At 43.2% G+C, this 23,625-nt stretch overlaps 1 protein-coding gene across 1 annotated transcript in view; it reads left to right on the forward strand.

The window, feature by feature from the left end:
- The first annotated feature begins 2,255 nt into the window (after positions 1 to 2,255).
- LOC115135662 (nuclear protein AMMECR1-like) overlaps positions 2,256 to 23,625 on the forward strand; it is a 44,408-nt gene continuing 23,038 nt past the window's right edge. The window contains exons 1-2 of the mRNA XM_029670566.2: positions 2,256 to 3,230; positions 14,655 to 14,765. Coding sequence (XP_029526426.1) covers positions 2,785 to 3,230; positions 14,655 to 14,765 — 557 coding nt within the window. The 5' untranslated portion in view covers positions 2,256 to 2,784. The remainder of the gene's footprint in view (positions 3,231 to 14,654; positions 14,766 to 23,625) is intronic.

Genomic DNA, 23,625 nt, shown 5'->3' on the forward strand with positions numbered 1-23,625 from the left:
GTTATGACAGAGCCAAGTGACTTGGTGTATAGCGAGAATAGGAGAGGGCCTAGAACAGAGCCCTGGGGGACACCAGTGGTGAGAGCACGTGGTGAGACGGATTCTCGCCACGCCACCTGGTAGGAGCGACCTGTCAGGTAGGACGCAATCCAAGCGTGGGCCGCGCCGGAGATGCCCAACTCGGAGAGGGTGGAGAGGAGGAGTACAATTCTACTCCAATCATCTTGCTAATTTATCACTTGGGCATGTAGAAACATTTCATTGGGCTATCACCCTGTCATATCAGGATTCTAACCTGACTACAGATGAGACAAACTTCCAAAAATACCATTAACTTCTCAATCAATGATTTGTTCTGGGACCAGGGGGTGGCCAGCTCATTGTAGCAAGTATAGTTGGCTGCTCTCGCAAATAACCATTTGCAATATACAGTAGTTCAAATGAAGATGGGCAGTACGGTGCAAAATAATTGGGGGCTTCAAGCTGATCATTAATTCAGCCTAGCAGTTTAGAGGGCACTGCATGTGTTCTCTCCAAACCTGCTGCGTCTTTATCTGCTGAACGCTGAGAAACCTCACTGTCATCCTCCATTTTAAGGACTGACTCAAGCAGCTAGCCATCTGCAGTGATGTAACCTACACTTTTAGGGCAAGCATGTCTGACTTTGATATCACTCTCACTTACACTATGATATAAGGGGTCTTGGGTGTTGTGATCTTACTGTTGTCATCTGTTGGCTAAATTATAAGGACACTTTCCCAATATAAAGCTGATCCGACCCTGTTCCGCAGACTCTCGTTCGTAACAACAACAACACTACTGACGGGCTAGAACTCATTAGATAACTAGTTCACACCTGCTGCTGTGCTGCAACCCCAACAACTGGCAGAGCCGAAAGTATGATTTTCGGCACAACTGTAACGCTTTATAGCCTAAAACCAGGCAGGTATGTCTATGTACCACCTTACGTTACACTAAGTATCACACTGTACCTGCCTATAACACCAATGTAATAAAGAGGCACTGACATTTTGGTTGGTTACTTGAACAGCATGGAGGGGACCAAGCAATATTTGGAGTAGCTTACATTGGTATTTTGATATTGGTCATTTTTCACGCAACTTCAATACAAAGTGACTTTCGTAGCAGGTTAGGATATCATTTTCGCTAAACCTAACCTTAACCTCAGTCTACTATCCAACCTGCCACGTTAATTATTTTAACCTGCTGCGTAAGTTCTCCGAACCCTCTACTAAAAAGACACTTCGATATCGAAGTGGCATGAAAAGAGTGTTTCCCATTTTGATATGATATTGTGAGAGCAATCGAATCCATTTTCCAAGTCTGCTATTCCAAAATCCCTGGCGTGGCAAGTCGATTCTGGAGTAGCAGAGACATTAACTGCAGCTGATGTGACTTCATGGCAGGCAAGAAGGGCTGACAGCACATTATCCGACTACAACGAAATTTATTTAAAGGGATGCATGTTTTCTTTCTCTTAGAGAAGATGGATACAAATTGTCTAAAGAAGCATAAATTGTAAAATATATATCCTTACGCGGTTGAGGCCGAGCTGATTAGAAGCTGAGGTGGATAGCGCACGCAGCAATTTTCTTTGCGTAATTCGCAGCAAGAATTCAGATTTGACAGACAGAATATACTGTGAGACTATACGCATTATGCGTAGGAAACCATTTCAAACATTTCCTGGATCTTATTTCGGCGTTGAGAATACGAAAGATATTTATTACTAACCCGTGTTCTATCGCTGTGAATATCAGTGACGACAGATGATCACATTCCCCTCCCGAACATCACAGAGGCTATCAGGCTAATGGTAGCCGCTGTGAAGAACTAGAGTAACCAAACCCCGAGGATTTCAGAGTTGGAATAGAATGCTGCTCTATCAAAATGTATTACATTCAACGGATGACAAGGTCCAAAACAAATCTACAGCTAACTTTCAGTGCTGATATGACGCTGGGGTTTAAATAAGATTTTTGAAACTGTCCGAGAACTGACACAAAATACAGGTGCAAACTGATCAGCTGGTTTGTTGAAATGACTTGGTCAGCGCTGACGCTGTCTGATGATGGATCAAACTGCATAGCCAAATGCCATTTTACTTTGCGTCGACTTGACGTTTGGAGCTGCAACACATTGGGTCAGTTGTCTAGCAAGAAGTTCGGATGAAAGTAAACATCTGGTGCAATGTTAAGCTACATGGTGCGAAGCGTAATGTACTATTCGTGCTAAAGCGTATGGGTCCTGCGTACTCAAGCTCCCGACTCCCACACAAAAAGGATTCTCTGTGCTGCTGGGGGTGCAGTGCGGTCAGTAGCTGTCACAGCTCCACATCTGGCTACTGGCTGTCTAGTTAACTAGCTAATTAGCTAGCTAACTGTATCAAAGTCTGTGGTCTCTCTGTTGGGTAGCTAGTGAATTAGTTCCTGTATCATTCGAGAGAAAGATTGCTTTGTGAAATCACTTCGGTGGTTATCGTGTTCCGAAGAAGAGGCCTGCCTGTATTTTGGACAATATCTGAGATCAATCGAAACATTTGAAGTGGTCCAGTGCTGTCTTCTAAACGAAAACACTTAAGGATTTTGCGTAAGGCACGTATTTTTAAAAGGCAGTTTAGGGTGACATTGCGGTCTCTTTATATCGAATATAACGTCGCCCGACAAAAAAGGGAAAGTGGGGCATTGTCCATCGTACATATTAACGCAGTGGGATTTTTACGTCTGGTCCGCGTTTCCACCCACCCCTCCCGCGTTGACGGTGATGGGTCGGAAGCGGTGTGTCGGTGCAGATTGTTCCAAGATGGCGGCTGGGTGCTGCGGGGTGAAGAAGCAGAAGCTGTCGGGATCCCCCGGGTCTGGGGGTCCTGGCGGGGTGGGGGCGGGTAACGGGGTGGTAGGGACCGGACATTGTGGCTCGGACTTGGGGATTGGTTCCTCCTCGACTGTGGTGGCAGGGAACATGAATCGAGTGAACGGCCTGGGGGGTCCTGGGGGTAGTAGTAGTAGCACCAACGCATTGTCGCCAGCCCCAGGAGGCTACAACTCAACTGGCATCTCCCCGAATCTTAGCCCGGGATGTGGTTCGGGAAGTGGAGGCAGGAAGATGGTTGTTTCAGCGGAGATGTGTTGCTTCTGTTTCGACGTGCTTTATTGCCACCTGTATGGATACCAACCTCCCCGAACACCCAGGTTTACAAACGATCCCTAGTAAGTTCTATTATTATGTTGTTAGCCAGCTAGCTTGGTAGTTAACTACCGGTGCTATTGTGAACATTATCATCGACTGTCTAGTTAAGATAGCTAGTAGTGTATCTAATGTTCTTAGCTAGCCAGCCAGTTACATCCGATAACGAAACAATTACAATGTGGCAGTGTAATAACACAGTCTGTTTTTTTAATTATGCAACGTTGGGAAGTTAATATATTGCTGCTGCTACTTGGATAAGTTATTTTCACTAGGTGGTGTGGTGCTCATGGATGCTAGCTAACGTCTGCTAGCTAGCTCAACAAAGAAAAAAAGTAGCTAGTTAGCATTAATGGATAAGTTAGCTTGGTAGACAGGAAGGGCGAGCGTTGCAACTTCCCAGTTGAGAAAGTTTGGAAAACCCCACGTAGCGCGTGGTGTGTTTGTCACTTGATCTATTTTTTGAAAATGAAGCTGCTAGATTCTATTCCGTCATCTAACATGGAGCTCTGGGACGTTGATAGCGAACTTGTTCGTTAGCTATATGGCTAGCGCGCTAGTTGCCGCTGTCTGAGTAGCCAGCATTCAGGTTAGCCAGCTAGCACACCTCAGCCAGGGAAACGTTAAAGGGGCCATCTGCAGTTGCTTTGTACATTTTTGGCCTAATAAAATAATTATGTACCCATTGATTCCTGAAGAATATAACTTAGAAATGCCGTATGAGCTTAGTTCAACTGTCATACCTCACCAGAACCCAAAATATAAGTTGTTTTACGGCAATGTTTGTAAACAAAGTCAATCTAAACTAACACTGTATGGCCACAAAACATGGTTAAACCTATAAATGTGTTATCATTGATGGTCAGACCTTTTATCAATAGCTGTCTATGAATTTGAGTGGTTATATTTCTCCAGCCCCATCCCTCATATTTTATTAACCCTATCAGTCCCGAGACTCCAGCAAATATTTGATTTTCATTTATCTCTGTCCATGTATTACATTTTTCTTCCTTCAGGACAACAAGTATAACACACAAATAGTTGCATTCATGAGTTTTAGTGAGAAGATGTTCCCGAAAACCCGATTAAAAATGTATTTATAAGAATGCTGTAAGTACATAAATTGTTTGTTCACAGGGACATGAATATAAAACTAGTCAGTGATAACTGTGTGGAGTTTGCGACAGCAACTATGTTGGTTTATAGAGCTCACCAGCTTGCAGTTATAAAACCCGAAAATGAGTTACCTCTGGTTCGTACAGCCATCCCTATGGGATAAATGAATGGCGAATCAATAGGGTTTTGTAATAACCTCAAACTTTATTTTCGATATTTAACACAGGCTTAGGAGGTCTCATACGTATTGCTCTGAGACAATAGCACTTTTCCTGTGATTTCCTTTGATCTTCTATGTAGAATAACCCCTAACCTTCTAACGACTGTTGTGTAGCTCGTAGAGCAAAACATTTGCGTGTTTGTGGCAGTCTCTGCTTTTCATAGATATCTTTTAATAGTTTATAGTTCAAATCATTTGAACTTTACAGCCGTTTTTGTAAAAAGACCCGGCACAGGGCCCCTTTCAGGATCTGCCCTTTTCTCACTAACACAGCTCTAGCTCAGCCCCTGTTAATCACACAGGCTAATGGTTGGTATCTATGGATGCAGAAGAAATGGACTAATCCAATGTTACCCATAAGTCTTTAGCTTAAACACACAATGTTTAAAAGGGGTTAGAATTCCAACATTTTGCGGTGGGACTCATTGGGTTAAACGAAACGGGTGGGGGGAGTATGGTTGGTTTGTTATCATTTAAACTGCAGATTTCCGCTTTAAGAAATTGGCTTGCTAGCTAGTTCAACTGGACACTAGCTGTGGACTAGCTGTGGTAGTTCGCTTAAAGTGAGTAACAAAGCCAGTAACTCATGCCAACAGATGTTTTATTTTGTTAGATTGGGGATACCGTTACTTTATTTGTGAAACTGCTGACACTAAACCCTGGAGCAAGCTGTTATACTCTCACGCAAAACATAATTATTTTCTAAAAGGTCTTTTTCCACGTGTTTTAAGTTAAAACCTCAAAGTAGAAATTGACTGTAGGTAGATTTGGCAACCTCAGAGATTTTATTCAAAACTCATAGAAAATGTGAACCACGTGCATGCACTAGGGCTGGGAATTGCCAGGGACCTCAAGATATCACAATACCTAGGTGCCGATAGGATGTGTATTGCATTTTTTTATTTTTTTTTATTGTGTTGATAAAATGTGTTTTATAGTGACATTTTATCAATACTGTACATTGCTATACTGTACATTGCTTGTTTACAAAGACATAACACAAACAATGTATTAATAGCCTACAACCTTTGTTTTGGGTTATGGTAGTGCCATACAGTTGTCCTAAACTCAAGGCATAAGGTAGGCTAGCTATTTAAAAATATTGCCTAGTCAGACCATTATTACTGTTCCAGCTGGCCGATAAGCATTTTATTAGGTAGGTACTATTAACCGTAGCACAGAGAATTTTCAACCAACCTTTTTACTTGGTGACACTTTCTCAATTACTGACTTGGAAGACAAAATACATCTTCTGCCATATTTTTCCATGACTTATGAAATCTGAGTGAGTGACGAACAAATACAATGGGGGCCCCTGGAGGTCAGGGCCTCTAGGCCTTGGGTGCTCGGTCAGTAATTCAGCCATGATTACTACAAGGTTTAGATCGCTGGCTAGACTAACTTACCTAGTCATCTATAAAATGTTAGCTGATATGGGATAACTGAGTGACTGACATAACAAGAGGAGAATTGCTGATGCACAACAACATTTCAAAATTACAGGTTTGGTGCCCAAACATATTTTTTTGTGGTGTGGGGACCCGTGGTGTTCCTGGCCCCAGTTTAGCCTACACACTTAGGCCTACGTTATTGGGGCGGAAGGTAGCCTAGCAGTTAAGAGCGTTTGGCCTGTAACCGAAAGGTCCCTGGTTGGAATCCCCGTGCTGGAAAGGTGGAAAAATCTTCCTTTCTGCCCTGAGCAAGGACGTCAACGCCCAGCAACAATTTCTCCCCAGGCGCTGATGATGTCGATTTAAGGCATCATCTCTCTGATTTGAGGGGTTGGGTTAAATGCGGAAGACACGTTTTGGTTGGATGTATTTAGTCGTTACACTGATTTAGGTATCCTTTTCCCTTCTATTGTCATCAGTTATTACTGCCAACCTAATAGCCAGTGTGGCTTTAGGGGGCTGTTGTCATGGTGGCCTTGCTCACAGTAAACATTGAGATGCTATTTTTATTGCGATGTGAATGTACTTTTCTCCTCTAAGGCTGTTAAAATGGTAATTGGCCATTACAGATAACTCAGAAGTATTCTCTGCATACTAGTGTGCAAGACCATATTTTAGCAGATAAGTAATTTTCAAATCAAATATGTCTGAGCTGCCTTTTTGCAGTTTAAATGTGTTGGGATGAATACATTCTGTTATGGTAATATATGAATAAAGGATAGAATATTGTGGTCGCATCACCATCCCAAATAATACCTTAGTCACTGTGATAATTTTGTATCTTGTGACATATTGTTTCTTATATGTCCTGCTAGTCAAAAAACGGGTTTGACAGGTTTCGCACAAAACCCCAAATGGCCCCCAAATCATTGATGCATTGCAGCATTGTTGCTACCATATACATTTCACGGTGATTCTGTCTACACTCTGTTAACTAGAATATTAGCGCTGCTGTGCCGTCATTTGAAAGTGTCCTATGTATTTCTAGATGTTTGAAACTTCATAAATGGGAGGCCTGGAGACAAACTATCGATGCCATTTATTTCAACATTGTTTTCTTCTTTATAGAACATCCAGACATCAACATGCAGCTCAAAACATTGTTATGCGTCAAGTCTTTTTTAAAATATTTTTTTAATATGGCAAATGCTGTGCGCCTACACTGCCTTCAGAAAGTATTCAGACCCCTGGACTTTTCCCACATTTTGTTACGTTACAGCCTTATTTGAAAATGTATTACATTGTTTTTCCTTATCACTCTACACACAATACTTTCCAAATGCACTGTAGATACAGGTTTCTGCATCCCACCTTTTATCATCATTCCTTTTGGAAATTGCCTGGCGTTTCATGACATTTTTGTCATGTTGGATAGAGGAGTAGAGCAATTGGTTGACAGTTGGACACGTGATCCCATTTCTCAGTTTACAAGCACAGGGATTTCTTGAGAGGTCTAGTGTGTGTGTGTGTGTGTGTGTGTGTGTGTGTGTATACACATACATACATACTTACATGCATATTAGTGAGAGTATCTGGGTTGCTATTGGTCTATTGAGTTGAAGGGTATTTTCCCTTGATTCTGAAGTCCAGTTTTCAGCTAGTGTGTAACGCTATAACCAACATCTTGTGTATGTTGTCATGCTCTGTATTCACCCAAGCACGATGAAGAATAGTCTGAATCAGTATGTTCTTTGAGTGTGACATGAAGCAGCTAATGCTCAGGGCCATGGGGATAATGCACTGTAATCCGTTGATCTGTCGGATGCCCACTGTCTCTGGATTTCGAGGTCAAAGGAAAGGGGACTGAAAATCCAAGCATGGAGTGGTAGATGGTTGGGGTTGGAGGAGGTTGGAAACCCAGCTTTTTATTGTATTTTCCTTCAAAGGGAAATTCCCCCGTGAAATGATTATTTTATATCCAGTTCCACTGTTCTGGAAAGACTCAACAAAACCCGAACAAAAATCCACTTGTGTATATAGCATTAGGAACTGTTCTCTCCATGACAGACTGACCAGGTGAACGCTATGATCCTTTATTGATGTCACTTGTTAAATCCACATCAAATCAGTGTAGATGAAGGGGAGGAGACGGGTTAAAGAAGGATGTTTAAGCCTTGAGACAATTGAGACATGGATTGTGTATGTGTTCCATTCAGAGGGTGGTTGGGCAAGACAAAATATTTAAATGAACTTTGAACGGGCTATGGTAGTAGGTGCAGGCATACCGGTTTGTGTCAAGAACGACAACGCAGCTGGGTTTTTCATGCGCAACAGTTTCCCGTTTGTATCAAAAATGGTCCACCACCCAAAGGACATCCAGCGAACTGTTGGAAGCATGGGAGTCCACATTGGCCAGCATCCCAGTGGAACGCTTTAAACAACTTGTAGAATCTGTGTCGCTGTACTGGGGGCAAAAGGGGGTGGAACTCAATATCAGGCAGGTGTTCCTAATGTTCTGTCCACTCGGTGCATGCTGGGCTGTTTTACTTCAGTAGAAGGCATCTCAAACATTCATATTTTTTTAAGGTTATATATTCTTAAATGGGGAATTGATCACCCAGAGGTGGTTGTTTGCAGGAGGCAACAGAATACACACGGTTCCAGCCCCTCTACTCTGTTCTGACATTAGTATGGTACTAATATAGAGTGCTCTCTGCAATCTCTGTCCATCTATGAAGGCAATGAACTGAAAGCCCCACTGTTTCTATCTATTTTAACGCAGTTGACATCTTTATGCTAATGTTTGTATTGAATAGCAAGGGCTTTTGCTTTGTTGAGACTGCACTCAGGTCCTCTCCAAATTTACCCCCACTTGCGTTAGCCCAGAAGTCCAGAACGGAGACGCAAGTAGTCTGATTTCTGCGCACACTCCTGCCCACAACACCAGCTCCACTTGTGACCCATACATTAGTAGCCAAGGGAGTGTAATATGTCCATGCATGTGACTTACACCTATTTTCTCAACTTGGTAGGTACTTAGCCAATACTACAATATTGAATCTCCTGAGTAGTCGCCTCCCCCCCACACAGTGTGAAAGCTGGCACTGGGCCCGGGGATTGTAATGTGCAATTGTGACGGGTGGGACTGACGTCATCAGGACTGATTAGTAGTCGGTCTGCAGTGTGAAGGTGGCTGTGTGAACTGGGCTCCAGATGTAGCAATGCGCATGAAAACGCCCCTGCAGCTTTTTCTACTGTTTCCACTGTTTGGAATGGCACGGGCCTTCTTTTTATGGGCTGATTGGTATAGAGCAAATGTTTTGAAGCAACTCTTAAAACAGGATGTGATGACATAAATAGGTTCTATCTGAACTAATGTAGACTTTCCCTTTGTTTGACTTACTGCTTTAAATTAAGACCGAGTGACTAACTGGGAACAGTTAAGTATGCTTGACAAAGCTTTTTAAAAGCATCCTTTGTTTGATGTACTTCGCAGAGACATGGTGTGTCCTCAGAGATTGACCTCTGCCGTGCAGAAAGTTGGTTCTCCGACTGGATTCCATCCCAATGTGTTTGTGTGCCCGAGTTGGCAATGGATGAATACCAAATGGGAAGTGATGGATCACCCTTTTACACATGTCATTTAATTGAAAACATTGAGGATGTCTACTCTTCAGACATACAGAACAGTCGGGGTGGGGGTTGGTATGGTATGTGAGGATAGCGTTGGCTGTGGGTGGGGAATGGATGATGAGTGGAACCGTCAAGGTCACAGTATGGCACGTGATGCAATAGGACTACTCTTTAGCATGTGGCCGGCAGGCTGGGATTACTGTTCAGAATTGGCACACTGAACTGAGTGGGACATCTGGGAGAGTAGAGAGAGAGAGAGGAAAAGGAGCTTTTTTATAGGTGCCCAGAGAATAGCGTTACAGCATCTGAATGTACATCTTCAGTGGACAGAAAGACCGTCATGCTGCTCTGTTGATACCTGCCTGAACAGTGAAGACGATTTTCTGGTTTCTAGCTGATTAAACACAGGCCTACTTCGCAGTCTCTCTTTAATATCTGCCCTATTGTCCTTTTTAAAAAACATTTTTATCACTCCACCATGGGGTTTTGGACAGATTTTCATTTGCTTAGACCTCATGGTATGATTTGATTCATCAGCAGTTTATTAATAGAAATCAATGTTTACTTGCATGAGTCTGGCTTTTTTTTTTATCACACTGAACCCATCAACCCTGGCTGCATGTCAAAAATGTACTCTGTCGACCCATCCCTCCAGAACACACACCATAGAAGAAGGTTTACTTAGCAGGCCCAACTGACCGCTCACTCACGAGACCCATCATGGATTCTTGTCAGGAAAATATATGAGACAAATGTTTTAACTGAAAAAATGTTCAGTTTTGAAATTAAACTCCTGCTTTTGTCAGACCAGTGGAAGACTATTGATGAATGTGTTCTTTCACCCCTCAGAGTGGTGCCTGGGGCAACAACTGAAGCTCTTGTTGGCTGTCCTTGCCTCTGCCTTTGTTTTCCCATTTGGCTCACACCATGGCCTCTCTCAGGCTGCTGCTCACCTTTTTTGCCAAGGGGTTCCTCGGCCAGATTAAAAGCGATTCATCTTGAGGGAGCTGCAGGCTGGCCTGACTGACTGACTCACTGACTGGCTGTCTCTCTGAACTTGTCTCTCCGAACTCATCCCATTACATCAGAGCTAAAGTTGTCTGTCTGCCTCTCCAGAGATCACTTCTTATTAGGATCGACTGACATCAATCTGTCTTTCGTTTCCCCCTCTCTCAAGCATGTTTATGCGATGCATCCGTCTCTCACACACACTCACTCTGACAGATTTTTCTGTTGTGCAGTCTCTCTCTCCTACCTATCTCCAGTCTTCTTTCAGACTGAAGGTCACTGTGAAGTGGTTGTCCACCATTCTGTTCTTTTCAGACACTTATCGAGTGCTGTCTGTGCAGTCCAGAGAGGAGTGGATTTAAATGTAGATTGGCTGCTCCTCAGTTTTGATGATTCGGATCCCCGTTAGCTGACGCCAATGGCGACCGCTAGTCCTCTTTCTAAACATATCTTGCTGATAAAAATGTTGATTAGCAAGCAACAGCTCCTTTCCTCACTCTGTATCATTTTCTCTCCCAAGACCATCTTTCCTCCCTCCCCCATGCATTGCCCTGGCTTTTAAATATACACTATATATACACAAGTGGACACCCTTTTCAAATTAGTGGATTCTGCTTTTTCAGACACACCTGTTGCTGACAGGTGTTTAAAATCGAGAACATAGCCATGCAATCTCCATAGACAATACATTGTCAGTAGAATGGCCTTACTGAAGAGCTCAATGACACCATCACAGGATGCCCCCATTCCAAAAGGTCAGTTTGTCAAATTTCTGCCCTGCTAGAGCTTCCCCGATCAACTGTAAGGGCTGTTATTGTGAAGTGGAAAAGTGTAGAAGCAACAACAGCTCAACTGCGAAGTGGTAAGCCATACAAGCTCACAGAATGGGACCGACGAGGGCTGAAGCTTGTAGTGCGTAAAAATCAGCTGTTCTTGTTCTCTGGAGTGATAAATCACGCTCCACCATCTGGCAGTCCAACGGACGAATCTGGGTTTGGCAAATGCAAGGAAAACGCTACCTGCCCCAATGCATAGTGCCAACTGTAAAGTTTGGTGGAAGAGGAATAATGGTCTGGGGTTGTTTTTCATGGTTCGGGCTAGGCCCCTTAGTTCAATTGAAGTGAAATCGTAACGCTACGGCATACATTCTAGACGATTCTGTGGTTCCAACGACAATGCCCCTGTGCACAAAGCAAGGTCCATACAGAAATGGTTTGTTGAGATCAGTGTGGAATAACTTGACTGGCCTGCTCTTGTGGCTAAATGAAAGCAAGTCCCTCAGCAATGTTCCAACATCTAGTAGAAAGCCTTCCATTAAGAGTGGAGGCTGTTATAGCAGTAAAGGCGGGGACCAACTCCATTTTAATGCCCATGATTTTGGAATGAGATTTTTGACGAGCAGGTGTCCACATACTTCTGGTAATGTACATGAAGTCATGAACCTCAAAGGTGTTGATATTAAGAGTAGTTCTATTTCATTTTTATGGCCCTCTCTTTACAATGGTCATCATGAAATGTATATCTACCTCTACAAGTTGCTCTGTTCAACAGCTGTATCTTCTTCTGGAGAACAAAGTTGATACTGTAGACTGGAGATGCCTATTTATACTCAGCTCTGAGCATAGACGTCTGCTTAGATGTGAATGAGACTGAAACACTCATCGTCTTCCTTATCTGCCCAGATTGTGACTTAGTGATGTCTGTACTAACAAAGTGTATTAACCTAGGCAAGGATCTGCCTTTTATGTTGTGCTATATATAATTTTTGATATGCTGTGTGTGTGTATATACTTAGCTAGCGACAGTAATCCTGGGGGTTATTGAGAAAAGGTCTCGTGATTTTAGGGCAAAGGGGTGGAGCGACTGCCAGGCTTTTAGTGGATTAGTTGGACACCCTGAGCTGCAATATTTCCTGCATATGAGGATCTTGTGTCGGTGTGTTAAACATGTGTTTTGTTGGCAAGAGACTAACCATGACAAGGCGATCAGTTTTACAGAGAAGGCAAAGTAGTATATCGGTTGGTGTAAGGAAATGTTACTGACTTCTGCCTTCGTCTGTCTGTCTCTCATGGATTTAGTCTCCCAATGGGCAGTCGTGCTCAAAATGTGGTACTGACTATGTCCAAATGGGTGTAATTAGAGGACAGAGTAAACTGGACAGGTTTTCACAGCCACAGAGCTGCTTTGAAGGAAAATTGTAACTTTTATTTTATTCAGAGAACACCTGAATATTAAAACAGAGATCTCACTAACAGCAAAATACACTGAAGAAAAATGAAATACAACACGTGGTGGTACCATGTTTCATGAGCTGAAATAAAAGATCCCAGAGGTGTTCCATACACACAAAAAGCTTATTCCTCAAAAATGTGCTACACAAATGTGTTTATATTCTTGTTAGTGAGCATTTTTCCTTTGCCAAGAGAATCCATCCACCTGAAAGGTGTGGCATATCCAGAAGCTGATGAAACAGCATGGTCATTAGACAGGTGCACCTTGCGCTGGGGACAATAAAAGTCCACTCTAAAATGTGCCGTTTTGTCGCACAACACAATGTCACAGATGTCGCAAGTTGAGGGAGCACGCAATTGGCATGCGGACAGCAAAGGAATGTACACCAGAGCTGTTGCCCGAGAATTGAATGTTCATTTCTTTACCATAAGCCGCCTCCGTCATTTTAGAGAATTTGGCAGTACGTCCAACCGGCCTCAAACGCAGACCACGTGTATGGCTAGTGGGTTGCTGATGTCAACGTTGTGAACACAGTGCTCCATGGTGGTTATGGTGTGGACAGGCATTAGCTACGGAAAAACAAACACAATTGCATTTCATCTTTAGCAATTTGAATGCACAGAGATATTGTAACGAGATCCCAAGGCCCATTGTCCTGCCATTCATCCGCCACCATGACCTCATGTTTAAGCAGGATAATGCACGGCCCCATGTCGCAAGGATCTGTATAGAATTCCTGGAAGCTGAAAATATCCCAGTTCTTCCATGGCCTGCATACTCACCAGACATGACACCCATTGAGCATTTTTAGGATGCTCTGGATTGACGTGTACAACAGCGTGTTCCAGTTCCTGCAAATATCCAGGAACTTCGCACAGCCATTGAAGAGGAGTGGGACAACATTAACATTCCACAGGCCGCAATCAACAGCCTGATCAACTCTATGTAGAGGAGATGTGTCACACTGCATGAGGCAATTAGAAATAGGCCATAGAAACCCAGTTCATGAAGCTCCCGACAAACCGTTATTGTGCAGACTTTGCTTCCAGAGGTAGTTTGGAACTTAGTAGTGAGTGTTGCAACCGAGGACAAACGATTTTTACACACTTCAGCACTCGGTGGTCCTGTTCTCTGAGCTTGTGTGGACTACCACTTTGCGGCTGAGCTGTTGCTCCTAGACGTTTCCATTTCACAATAACAGCACATACAATTGACCGTGCAGCTCTAGCAGGGCAGACATTTGAACTGACTTGTAAAGGAGGTGGCATCCTATGACATTGCCACGTTGAAAGTCACTGAGCTCTTCAGTAAGGCCATTCTCCTTCCAGTGTTTGTCTATGGAGATTGCATGGCGGTGTGCTCGGGTGTGGCTGAAAAAGCTGAATCCACTAATTTGAAGGGGTGTCCATATACTTTTGTATGTATAGTGTATCTGTGACCAACAGATGCATATTTGTATTGCCGGTCATGTGAAAGCCATAGATTTCGGCCTAATACATTTATTTCAATTGACCGATTTCCTTAAATTAACTAACTCAGTAAAATCTTTGGATTCGTTCCATGTTGCGTTTATTTTTGCTCAGTATATAACAGAATGTAGCCATCTTATTTTCAATCAATATGTGTCAGTGAAATGTTAGGTGAGAAAAAACCTTTGTCGGTGTCCAATATCACCCCTAGGAATGTGAGAAATCAATGTAAATATTGCCTCAATTGTTTTTCTCAACCCTAAGTGGGTCCTGAATCTTCAAATAAACACACAAGAGGGTAGGCCTAGTTTTTACATGATGTTCTAATGTGTTAAACTCTAAAGGTCCCAACATTGTCTTCCCTTCTTTCTATTTCAGCCCGCTGTTCGTCACATGGAAAATAGGCAGAGACAAGCGGTTGAGGGGATGTATAGGTACATTTTCTGCCATGAACCTGCACTCAGGACTCAGAGAGTACACCCTTACCAGGTAAGCCTCTTTTAATTTGATCATCATGCCCAGAGGTCCGAGCATGTACTGCGCTTTCCTTTAGGCTAAACCACTGCAGTCGGGCTTTTTCTCCAAACAAAAGTCTCCCTCAGTGGAAGATAAAAGTACAGCGGCTGGTTCCGACCCGTCAAGCGCTATGAGGCGGAGGGTGGTGAGCAGTGATGGGGGAGACAAGTGTAGGCGCTAGCAGACGCACCGTGTCTGTGTTATCTCCCTGTAGTCTGCTGGGATATCTCCGGAGGGACTGGCTGACTGTCACACTTTTGCCTCATAGGCATGAACAACACAATAGAGGAAGGGAATGAGGGATGGTGACACATCCTTTTTGTGGTATTGAAGTAAAAAAATATATATATCTGGGTGTGAAGTGGATTTATCTTTTGTGTCTGTTCTTATTATTCAGTCACTGAAAGAGACCCCCGCCATCAGAGCAACAATTCTGCTTTGTTGGATTATGTAAGGAAAGGGCTCATTGAACGGGGACAAACGGCATACCAGCTGGACAGGAAAAAATTACTGTGTTTGAATGGGCAGGGGGTGCACATTAGGCTGAGCTGTAGCTCTCTATTGCTTTCCCACACACATATAGTGACATACATACACACTCACTCACAGACACACTGACATCTGGAACTGGGCTCCTATTGGCTCCAAGTTAAGACTCCTGCCAGCCTCTTATTGGCCAGCGCTGTTGCTAGGATGATTCCACACTGAGGCCTATAGAGGAGGTGATGCACTGCAAAAGAGAGATCAATCTTTCTGCTGTTACAGCAAATGTCAAGTTGGACTCGACTAAATCAATTCATTTATTTGATCTGATAACATAGAAGCCCTTACAATAGCAATTCAGCAAAAATATAAATAAATAAATAAATATATGCATATTTTTAAAGAGCCTCAAGAGTTTCCTGTAGCTTTTGTTTTTAAGTTCACCGTAGGTAGTCAAGGTTCAAGGATAATGCATTTGAAAGTTTCTTCTGTGGACTGAACTGTACCACAAATTTCAGGCCTCCTGTTTTTTAAAGTTTTTTTTTTAGAGGGGGAGAGCAGCGTGTTGTCAGGGGGAACCAAAAAACAGGGCGAAGCGTCCAGATGAGGATGCCAGTAAAGCTGAGGGTTTTCTTCACTCAATATGAATGCCTTTGTGAGCACGAATGTCATTAGTGAGGCCTGGGTTTCTTCTGGGGAAAAAGGGGGCCTTTTTGTATTCAACTCTAACAGTAATGGTATCAATATTACTGTCTTCTTTGATCAAAAGAAGGATAATCCTTCATGTTTTACATGCAAAAGCAATTATGCTATGATTTTCTAGCTTGTTTGTCTGAAAATAGCTGTATCTGATCATGTATTTTGCTGAGCCGAACAGACAGGGCAGCTTTAGTTTTTGTCCCAGGGCTCGTGCTAACTTAACCCATGGTCGTCCTTTTGTTATCAGACACTTCTTCCTCCAGCTGCATTCCAATCTCCCTGGTTCTAATTATTCAACTTTGAAGATCACATAATGCCACAATCTCACCAGGCAGAACAGAATGCATGCTTAGGAAGATGTTATTGTGTCAAACACACAATTAGTTTCTGACTGTGCCTGTTCAGTCCTCCCAACAAACAATTGTGGTTCGCCTCTGCTGCTGTTCCCTTTTTGAAACCAATGTTTTAAATAATGTTTTCAAAGAGCAGGATGTTCATGGCTGAGGGAGACTATGATTATTATACAGTTTCCTGGAAGCCGCTATTGTACCAAGTAAGCCATGTCCTATAATTATCCAGTTAATGTTATGGGAATTTAGGCTATACCTCAGCAATTCTACAGAACACCCCTCCCACTCTTACCAAATACAAAAAAAATATAACAAGGAGCTTGTGCCTTGGAGCTTGTGTGTGTTTTTTAAGTTATGTGTACGTCAAAGGACATTTGGTGCTGAATAAATCATGCAACACATGCACATCCAGAGGAGGAACGGCCCCAGGGACTTACAGGAAGGTTTTTACCTCCCTGAGAGATGTTGCTCAGTGCTCAGCCTGGCTCTCAGACATGTATGTAACTCATTTACACTATCATGGCCAATTCAGATGCAGCTTTGCCTATTTAAAGGGCCCCAACAGTCATTCTGATTCACATGTAAAATAGCCTTTTGTGTGACTAAAACATCACACACACAATTTGTCTGATTTAAAATGTTCAAAATTTGAGAAAAAGTACTTATTCACTCATGTCAAACTACCAGGAAGTCTGAAAAGACAGACTGGGCTAATAGGCCGACTGGTGGGGGAGCTCACCTTGACTTGGTTATTTGACTGGCAAAAAGTGCTCTTCACTGACAAGTCGCGATTTTGTCTCACCGGGGGCGATGGTCGGATTCGCATTTATAGTCGAAGGAAAGAGCGTTACACCGAGGCCTGTACTCTGGAGTGGGATCGATTTGGAGGTGGAGGGTCCGTCATGGTCTTGGGCGGTGTGTCACAGTATCATTGGACTGAGCTTTTTGTCATTGCAGGCAATCTCAACGCTGTACGTTACAGGGAAGACATCCTCCTCCCTCATGTGGTACCCTTCCTGCAGGTTCATCCTGACATGACCCTCCAGCATGACAATGCCACCAGCCATACTGCTCCTTCTGTGTGTGATTTCTTGCAAGACAGGAATGTCAGTGTTCTGCCATGGCCAGCAAAGTGCCCGGATCTCAATCCTATTGAGCACATCTGGGACCTGTTGGATCTGGGACCTGTTGGAGTGGTAGGGCCATTCCCCCCCAAGAAATATCTGGGAACTTGCAGGTGCCTTGGTGGAAGAGTGGGGTAACATCTCACCGCAAGAACGGGCAAATCTGGTGCAGTCCATGAGGAGATGCACTGCAGCACTTAATGCAGCTGGTGGCCACACCAGATACTGACTGACTTTTGATTTTGACCCCCCCTTTGTTCAGTGACATTATTCCATTTCTGTTAGTCACACGTCTGTGGAACTTGTCCAGTTTATGTCTCAGTTGATGAATCTTATGTTCATACAAATATTTACACAATATATTCAATATTTACGCAGTTGACAGTGCGAGGACTTTTTATTTTCTGCATTGTAAAATAATAGTGAAGACATCAAAACTATGAAACAACACACATGGAATCATGTAGTAACCAAGAAAGTGTTAAATACATCCAAATGCATTTGAGATTCTTCAAAGTAGCCATCCTTTGCCTTGATGATAGCTTTGCACACTCTTGGCATTCTTTCAACCAGCTTCTTGGGGTTGTTGAGAGAATTCCAAGAGTGTGCAAAGCTGTCATCAATGCAAAGAGTGGCTACTTTGAACAATCAAAAATAAACAAATCCAATTATATTTTTTCCAATACTTTTTGGTTACTACATGATTCCATATGTGTTATTCCATAGTTTTGATGTCTTCACTATTATTCTACAATGTAGAAAATAGTACACATAAAGAAAAACCCTTGAATGAGTAGGTTGGTCTGAACTTTTGACTTGTAGTGTGTGTGTGACAATCAATGATGTCAAGAAGTTTGTAGGATTCTCCCGTTTGGCATGTCTCTTGATGTAATGACACTACAACAGTGTCAGAGTTTCGGGCAACTTTCCCCCATGCTTTTGTTCCATGCTGGCTAAAGACCTAGCTACCCAATAACTAGCTTACAGCAGGGGGAGGGGAGAACCAATAACTTTATGATCAAACTTTATCGTTGTAAAAGGATATAAGGTCGGTATCTAATTTTATGCAAAGTATGCCTATGTGTATTACATTTGGTTATTGTTTTAGTCATATTATTTCTTAAACATCTTTCTTAGGGTTAGTGAGCGTTAACCAACCTGATAGCCTCACTGGCTCACAGTGGGGGAGAGAGGATGCAGTTGATTACGGTGTTGTTTTTGTGTGTGTTTATACATCTGTGGCTGGGATGAGACAGAGGAGCAAACAATTCATTAAAGAATGCATTCATTTTATAGTGGCTGGATACAAGCGGTTTCAATGTTTCTCTGTCTATCTCTCTGTGTTCCTCACGTGATCTGCGCTCGTGTCAAAAGGCCCTTGCTGCAAACCTTCACCCGCCCAATAATCTGTCATTCACAGTAGGAATGTCATACATTAGTGTGTGTTCGCTGTACTGTTTTATATATATATATACTATGAGGTAACTGACCACGTTTGGGAGGTCAAGCTCATCACTTCCGTCATTTATCTTTGGGACCATAGATCCATTCATTGTAGCCCCTCTACAACTGGTATTAAACATATTAAAACATTTAGTTGATAGATGACAATCGGGTCACTGTTTGGCGTCCATCTGGTATTATACTGCGTTTTATGGATAAGCCTACCTCGTCAGCGTTGGTCTGTAGAGAATAAACAGCTTAGCATCCTGCTCCACCTCTCACTCTTAGAGGATCTTACAAAGCATGCTGTGTCTCTGTGTAATGCGTGCTGTCCAGAGCAGCCATTTTGTAGAGGGTTAGATCATGGGTTTGTTTTAGTAGACGGCCCTCGTGCTCTGAAACTACCAGCCAGGCAGACTTGTCACGTCCCTGTTGTACTCCCCTCTGCTAGAACTGGATCTGATGATGACTGCACCAGCAAAGGAATGTGGACACATCAACTTAGTGGATGCAGTGTTGTTTGTATTCAGCTATAGGCCTAAGTGGAGCTTATAAACGTGAACACGTGTGAAACACAGGCTTGGCTTAATAATATTTGGATAAAAGGGTCAGCTCAGGAAAACTACAGGTTTATTTGTATAATGACTCATCTGATACTGAGGGTAAGCCTCACTACTCTCCTGTATTTCCAGAGGTATGTGGGCAATGTTTGTGCATCCATATTGAGTCTACTGTCTGAGGAATATTTGCCAACCCTGCCCCTCTAATCAATCAGTTTGATCTGCTGCTCTGCCACCAGCAGCACGAACCTTTCCCCTCTCTCTCCCATGGAATCGTTTAAGGGAGCTGCAGAGAATGCAACACGGGTATTAGAATAATTTCTCCATGGCTGTTGTTTAGCCACTGAGACTCTTAGAGCCGATGTCATAGCTGGTCAGGACATTATAGAATGTGGGTGGACTGTCTAATCCTGTTTATCGTGACACAAATGATCATGTTTTCCACCCACCTCGCCATTAACCATGTTGTTAACACAGGAAATGGAGGGGCCAGTGAAACACAAGAAATGACAGATATTGGGAGGTCCTGACTCGTAGGGGATGTGTAATTTGTTGCTAAGGGCGTCTGTGAAATGAAGGATGACCAGCTGAAAGCTCTTGAGTCTAGGTTGTAGCCTCAAGTGTTTTAGTTGAGGCTTGGCTGTTTGTTCTGTAGAAGGGTGCTGTGTTGTCTTACTCAATAGACGAAAAGATAGTCACATATACACAGAAATGGGTTCCCTGCACTCCGCCTTAGCTGACTCTGTAATCGAATCAAATTGTATTTGTCACACGTGCCGAATGCCACAGTTATTACCATGAAATGCTTACTTACGAGCCCTTAACCAAGAATGCAGAGTTTTTAAAAAGTAAGAATTTGCTGAATAACCTAAAGGAAAAATGGTAATAAAATAGCGATAACAAGGCTATATACAAGTCAATGTGCATGGGTACGGGCTTGTCGAGGTAATTGATTTAATTTAATTAATTTAATTTAATTACATGTAGGTAGGGGTAAAGTGACTAGGCATAAATCGTAAAAAGAGTAGCAGCAGTGGAGTGTCCGTGTGTGTGTGGTTAGAGTCCAGTGAGTGTACATCGCCTGTGCAAGAGTGTTAGTACAAAAACTAAGCTATGAATAAGAATAAAATAAGGGGGTCAATGCAAATAGTCTGTTTGGCCTTATGACTTGGGGATAGAAGCGCTCCGGTGCCGCTTGTAGCAGAGCGAACAGTCTGACATTTTTAGGGCTTTCCTCTGACACCGCCTGGTATAGACGTCCTGGATGGCTGGAAGCTTGGCCCCAGTGATGTACTGGGCCGTACGCACTACCCCCTGTATGCCGAGCAGTTGCCATACCAAGCGGGGACGCAACCAGTCACTATTCTCTCGATGGTGCAGCTGTAAAACCTTTTGAGGAGCTGAGGTCCCTTGCCAAATCTTTTCAGCCTCCTGATGGGGAATAGGCGTTGTCGTACCCCCTTCACGACTGCTTGGGTGTGTTTGGACCATGATAGTTCCTTAGTGATGCGGACACCAAGGAACATGAAGCTCTCGACCTGCTCCATTACAGCCCTGTCGACGTAATTGGGGATGCACTCGGCCCTCCTTTTCCTGTAGTCCACGATCGGCTCCTTTGTCTTGCTCACGTTGTGGAAGAGGATGACCTGGCACCACACTGCCAGGTCTGACCTCCTCCCTTCTGGCTGTCTCGTCAAAGTTGATCAGGCCTACCACCGTTTTGTCGTTGGCAAACTTAATGATGGTGTTGGAGTCGTGCATGGCCACGCAGTCATGGGTGAACAGGGAGTACAGGAAGGGACTAAGCGCGCACCCCTGAGGGGCCCCCGTGTTGAGAGTCAGCGTGGCGAATGTGTTGTTGCCAATCCTCACCACCTGGGGGCGTCCCGCCAGGAAGTCCAGGATCCAGTTGTAGAGGGAGATGTTCAGTTCCAGGGTTCTTCACTTAGTGATGAGCTTGGAGGGCACTATGATGTTGAACGCTGAGCTGTAGTCAATGAACAGCATTCTCACGTAGGTGTTCCTTTTGTCCAGATGGGAAACGGCAGTGTTGGAGTGCAATAGAGATTGCGTCAATCCTTGGATATGTTGGGGCGGTATGCAAATTGGAATGGTTTCTGGGATGATGGTGTTGATGTGAGCCATGACCAGCCTTTCAAAGCATTTCATGGCTACAGATGTGAGTGCTACGGGCGATAGTCATTTAGGAAGTTTACCTTGGCGTTCTTGAGCACAGGGACTATGGTGTTCTCTTTGAAACGTGTAGGTATTACAGACTGGGTCAGGGAGAGGTTAATATTGTGAAGTGAAGACACTTGCCAGCTGGCCAGCACATGTTCTGAATAAGTGTCCTGGTAATCCGTCGGACTCTGCAGCCTTGTGAATATTAACTTGTTAAAAAAGTCTTACTGTCAGACAATGTGTGATCCTGCTACGGAGAGCACAGTTGCCCAGAACAGCTGGTGCTCTCATGCATAGTTCAGTGTTGCTTTCCTCGAAGTGAGCATAAAGGCATTTAGCTTGTGTGGTAGGCTTGTGTCACTGGGCAGCTCGGGGCTGGGTTTCCCTTTTGTAATCCGTGATAGTTTACAAGCCCTGCCACATCAGACTAGCGTCTAACGGTGTAGTAGGAGTCGATCTTACTCCTGCATTGACACTTTGCCTGTTTGATGGATCGTCGGAGGGCGTAGCGGGATTTCTGACAAGCATCCGGATTAGTGTCCCAGTCCTTAACTACCAGCTCTAGTCTTTAGCTCATTGCGGATGTTGCCTATAATCAATGGCTTCTGGTTGGGTCACTGTGTGGACTACGTCGTCGATGCACTTATTAATGAAGCCGGTGACTGATGTGGTAAACTCCTCAATACCATCAGATGAATCCCGAAAAATATTCCAGTCTGTGCTAGTGAAACAGTCCTGTAGCTTAGCCAAATAAGGCCTGTACCGATTAATCGGACAATTTAAATTTTTTGTGTGTGATTTTTAAAAAATGTTTTATTATTTTTATTTATTTGTAAAAATGACAATTACAACAATACTGAATTAACACTTATTTTAACTTAATATAAAAAGTAAAAGTGCAATATGTGCATGTAAGAAAGCTAACGTTTCAGTTCCTTGCTCAGAACATGGGAACATATGAAAGCTGGTGGTTCCTTTTAACATGAGTCTTCAATATTCCCAGGTAAGAAGTTTTAGGTTGTAGTTATTATAGGAATTATAGGACAATTTTTTTTTTCTATACCATTTGTATTTCATATACCTTTAACTATTGGATGTTCTTATCAGCACTTTAGTATTGCCAGTGTAACAGTATAGATTCCATCCCTCTCCTAGCCGCTACCTGGGCTCGAACCAGGAACACATCGACAACAGCCACCCGGAAGCATCGTTACCCATGCAGAGCAAGGGGAACAACTACTCCAAGTCTCAGAGCGAGTGACATTTGAAACGCTATTAGCACTCACCCCGCTAACAAGCTAGCCATTTCACATCGGTTACACCAGCCTAATCTCGGGAGTTGATATGCTTGAAGTCATAAACAGCGCAATGCTTGAAGCATTGCGAAGAGCTGCTGGCAAAACACACGAAAGTGCTGTTTGAATGAATGCTTACGAGCCTGCAGGTACCTACCATCGCTCAGTCAGACTGCTCTATCAAATCATAGACTTAATTATAACATAATAACACACAGAAATACAGGCCGTAGGTCATTAATATGGTCGAATCCGGAAACTATCGTCTCAAACAAAACATTTATACTTTCAGTGAAATATGGAACTCCGTATTTCATTTAACGGATGGCATCCCTAAGTCTAAATATTGCTGTTACATTGCACAACCTTCAATGTTATGTCATAATTACGTACAATTCTGGCAAATTAGTTCGCAATGAACCAGGCGGCCCAAACTGTTGCATATACCCTGACTCTGCGTGCAATGAATGCAAGAGAAGTGACACAATTTCATCTGGTTAATATTGCCTGCTAACCTTTCTTTTAGCTAAATATGTAGTTTAAAAAATATATACTTCTGTATATTGATTTTAAGAAAGGCATTGATGTTTATGGTTAGGTACACGTTGGAGCAACGACAGTTATTTTTCGAATGTGCACTGCATCGATTGTATGCAATGCAGGACACGCTAGATAAACTAGTAATATCATCAACCATG

This window comes from Oncorhynchus nerka, linkage group LG10 (genome assembly GCF_034236695.1).
Source record: "Oncorhynchus nerka isolate Pitt River linkage group LG10, Oner_Uvic_2.0, whole genome shotgun sequence".
Classification (NCBI taxonomy): domain Eukaryota; kingdom Metazoa; phylum Chordata; class Actinopteri; order Salmoniformes; family Salmonidae; genus Oncorhynchus; species Oncorhynchus nerka.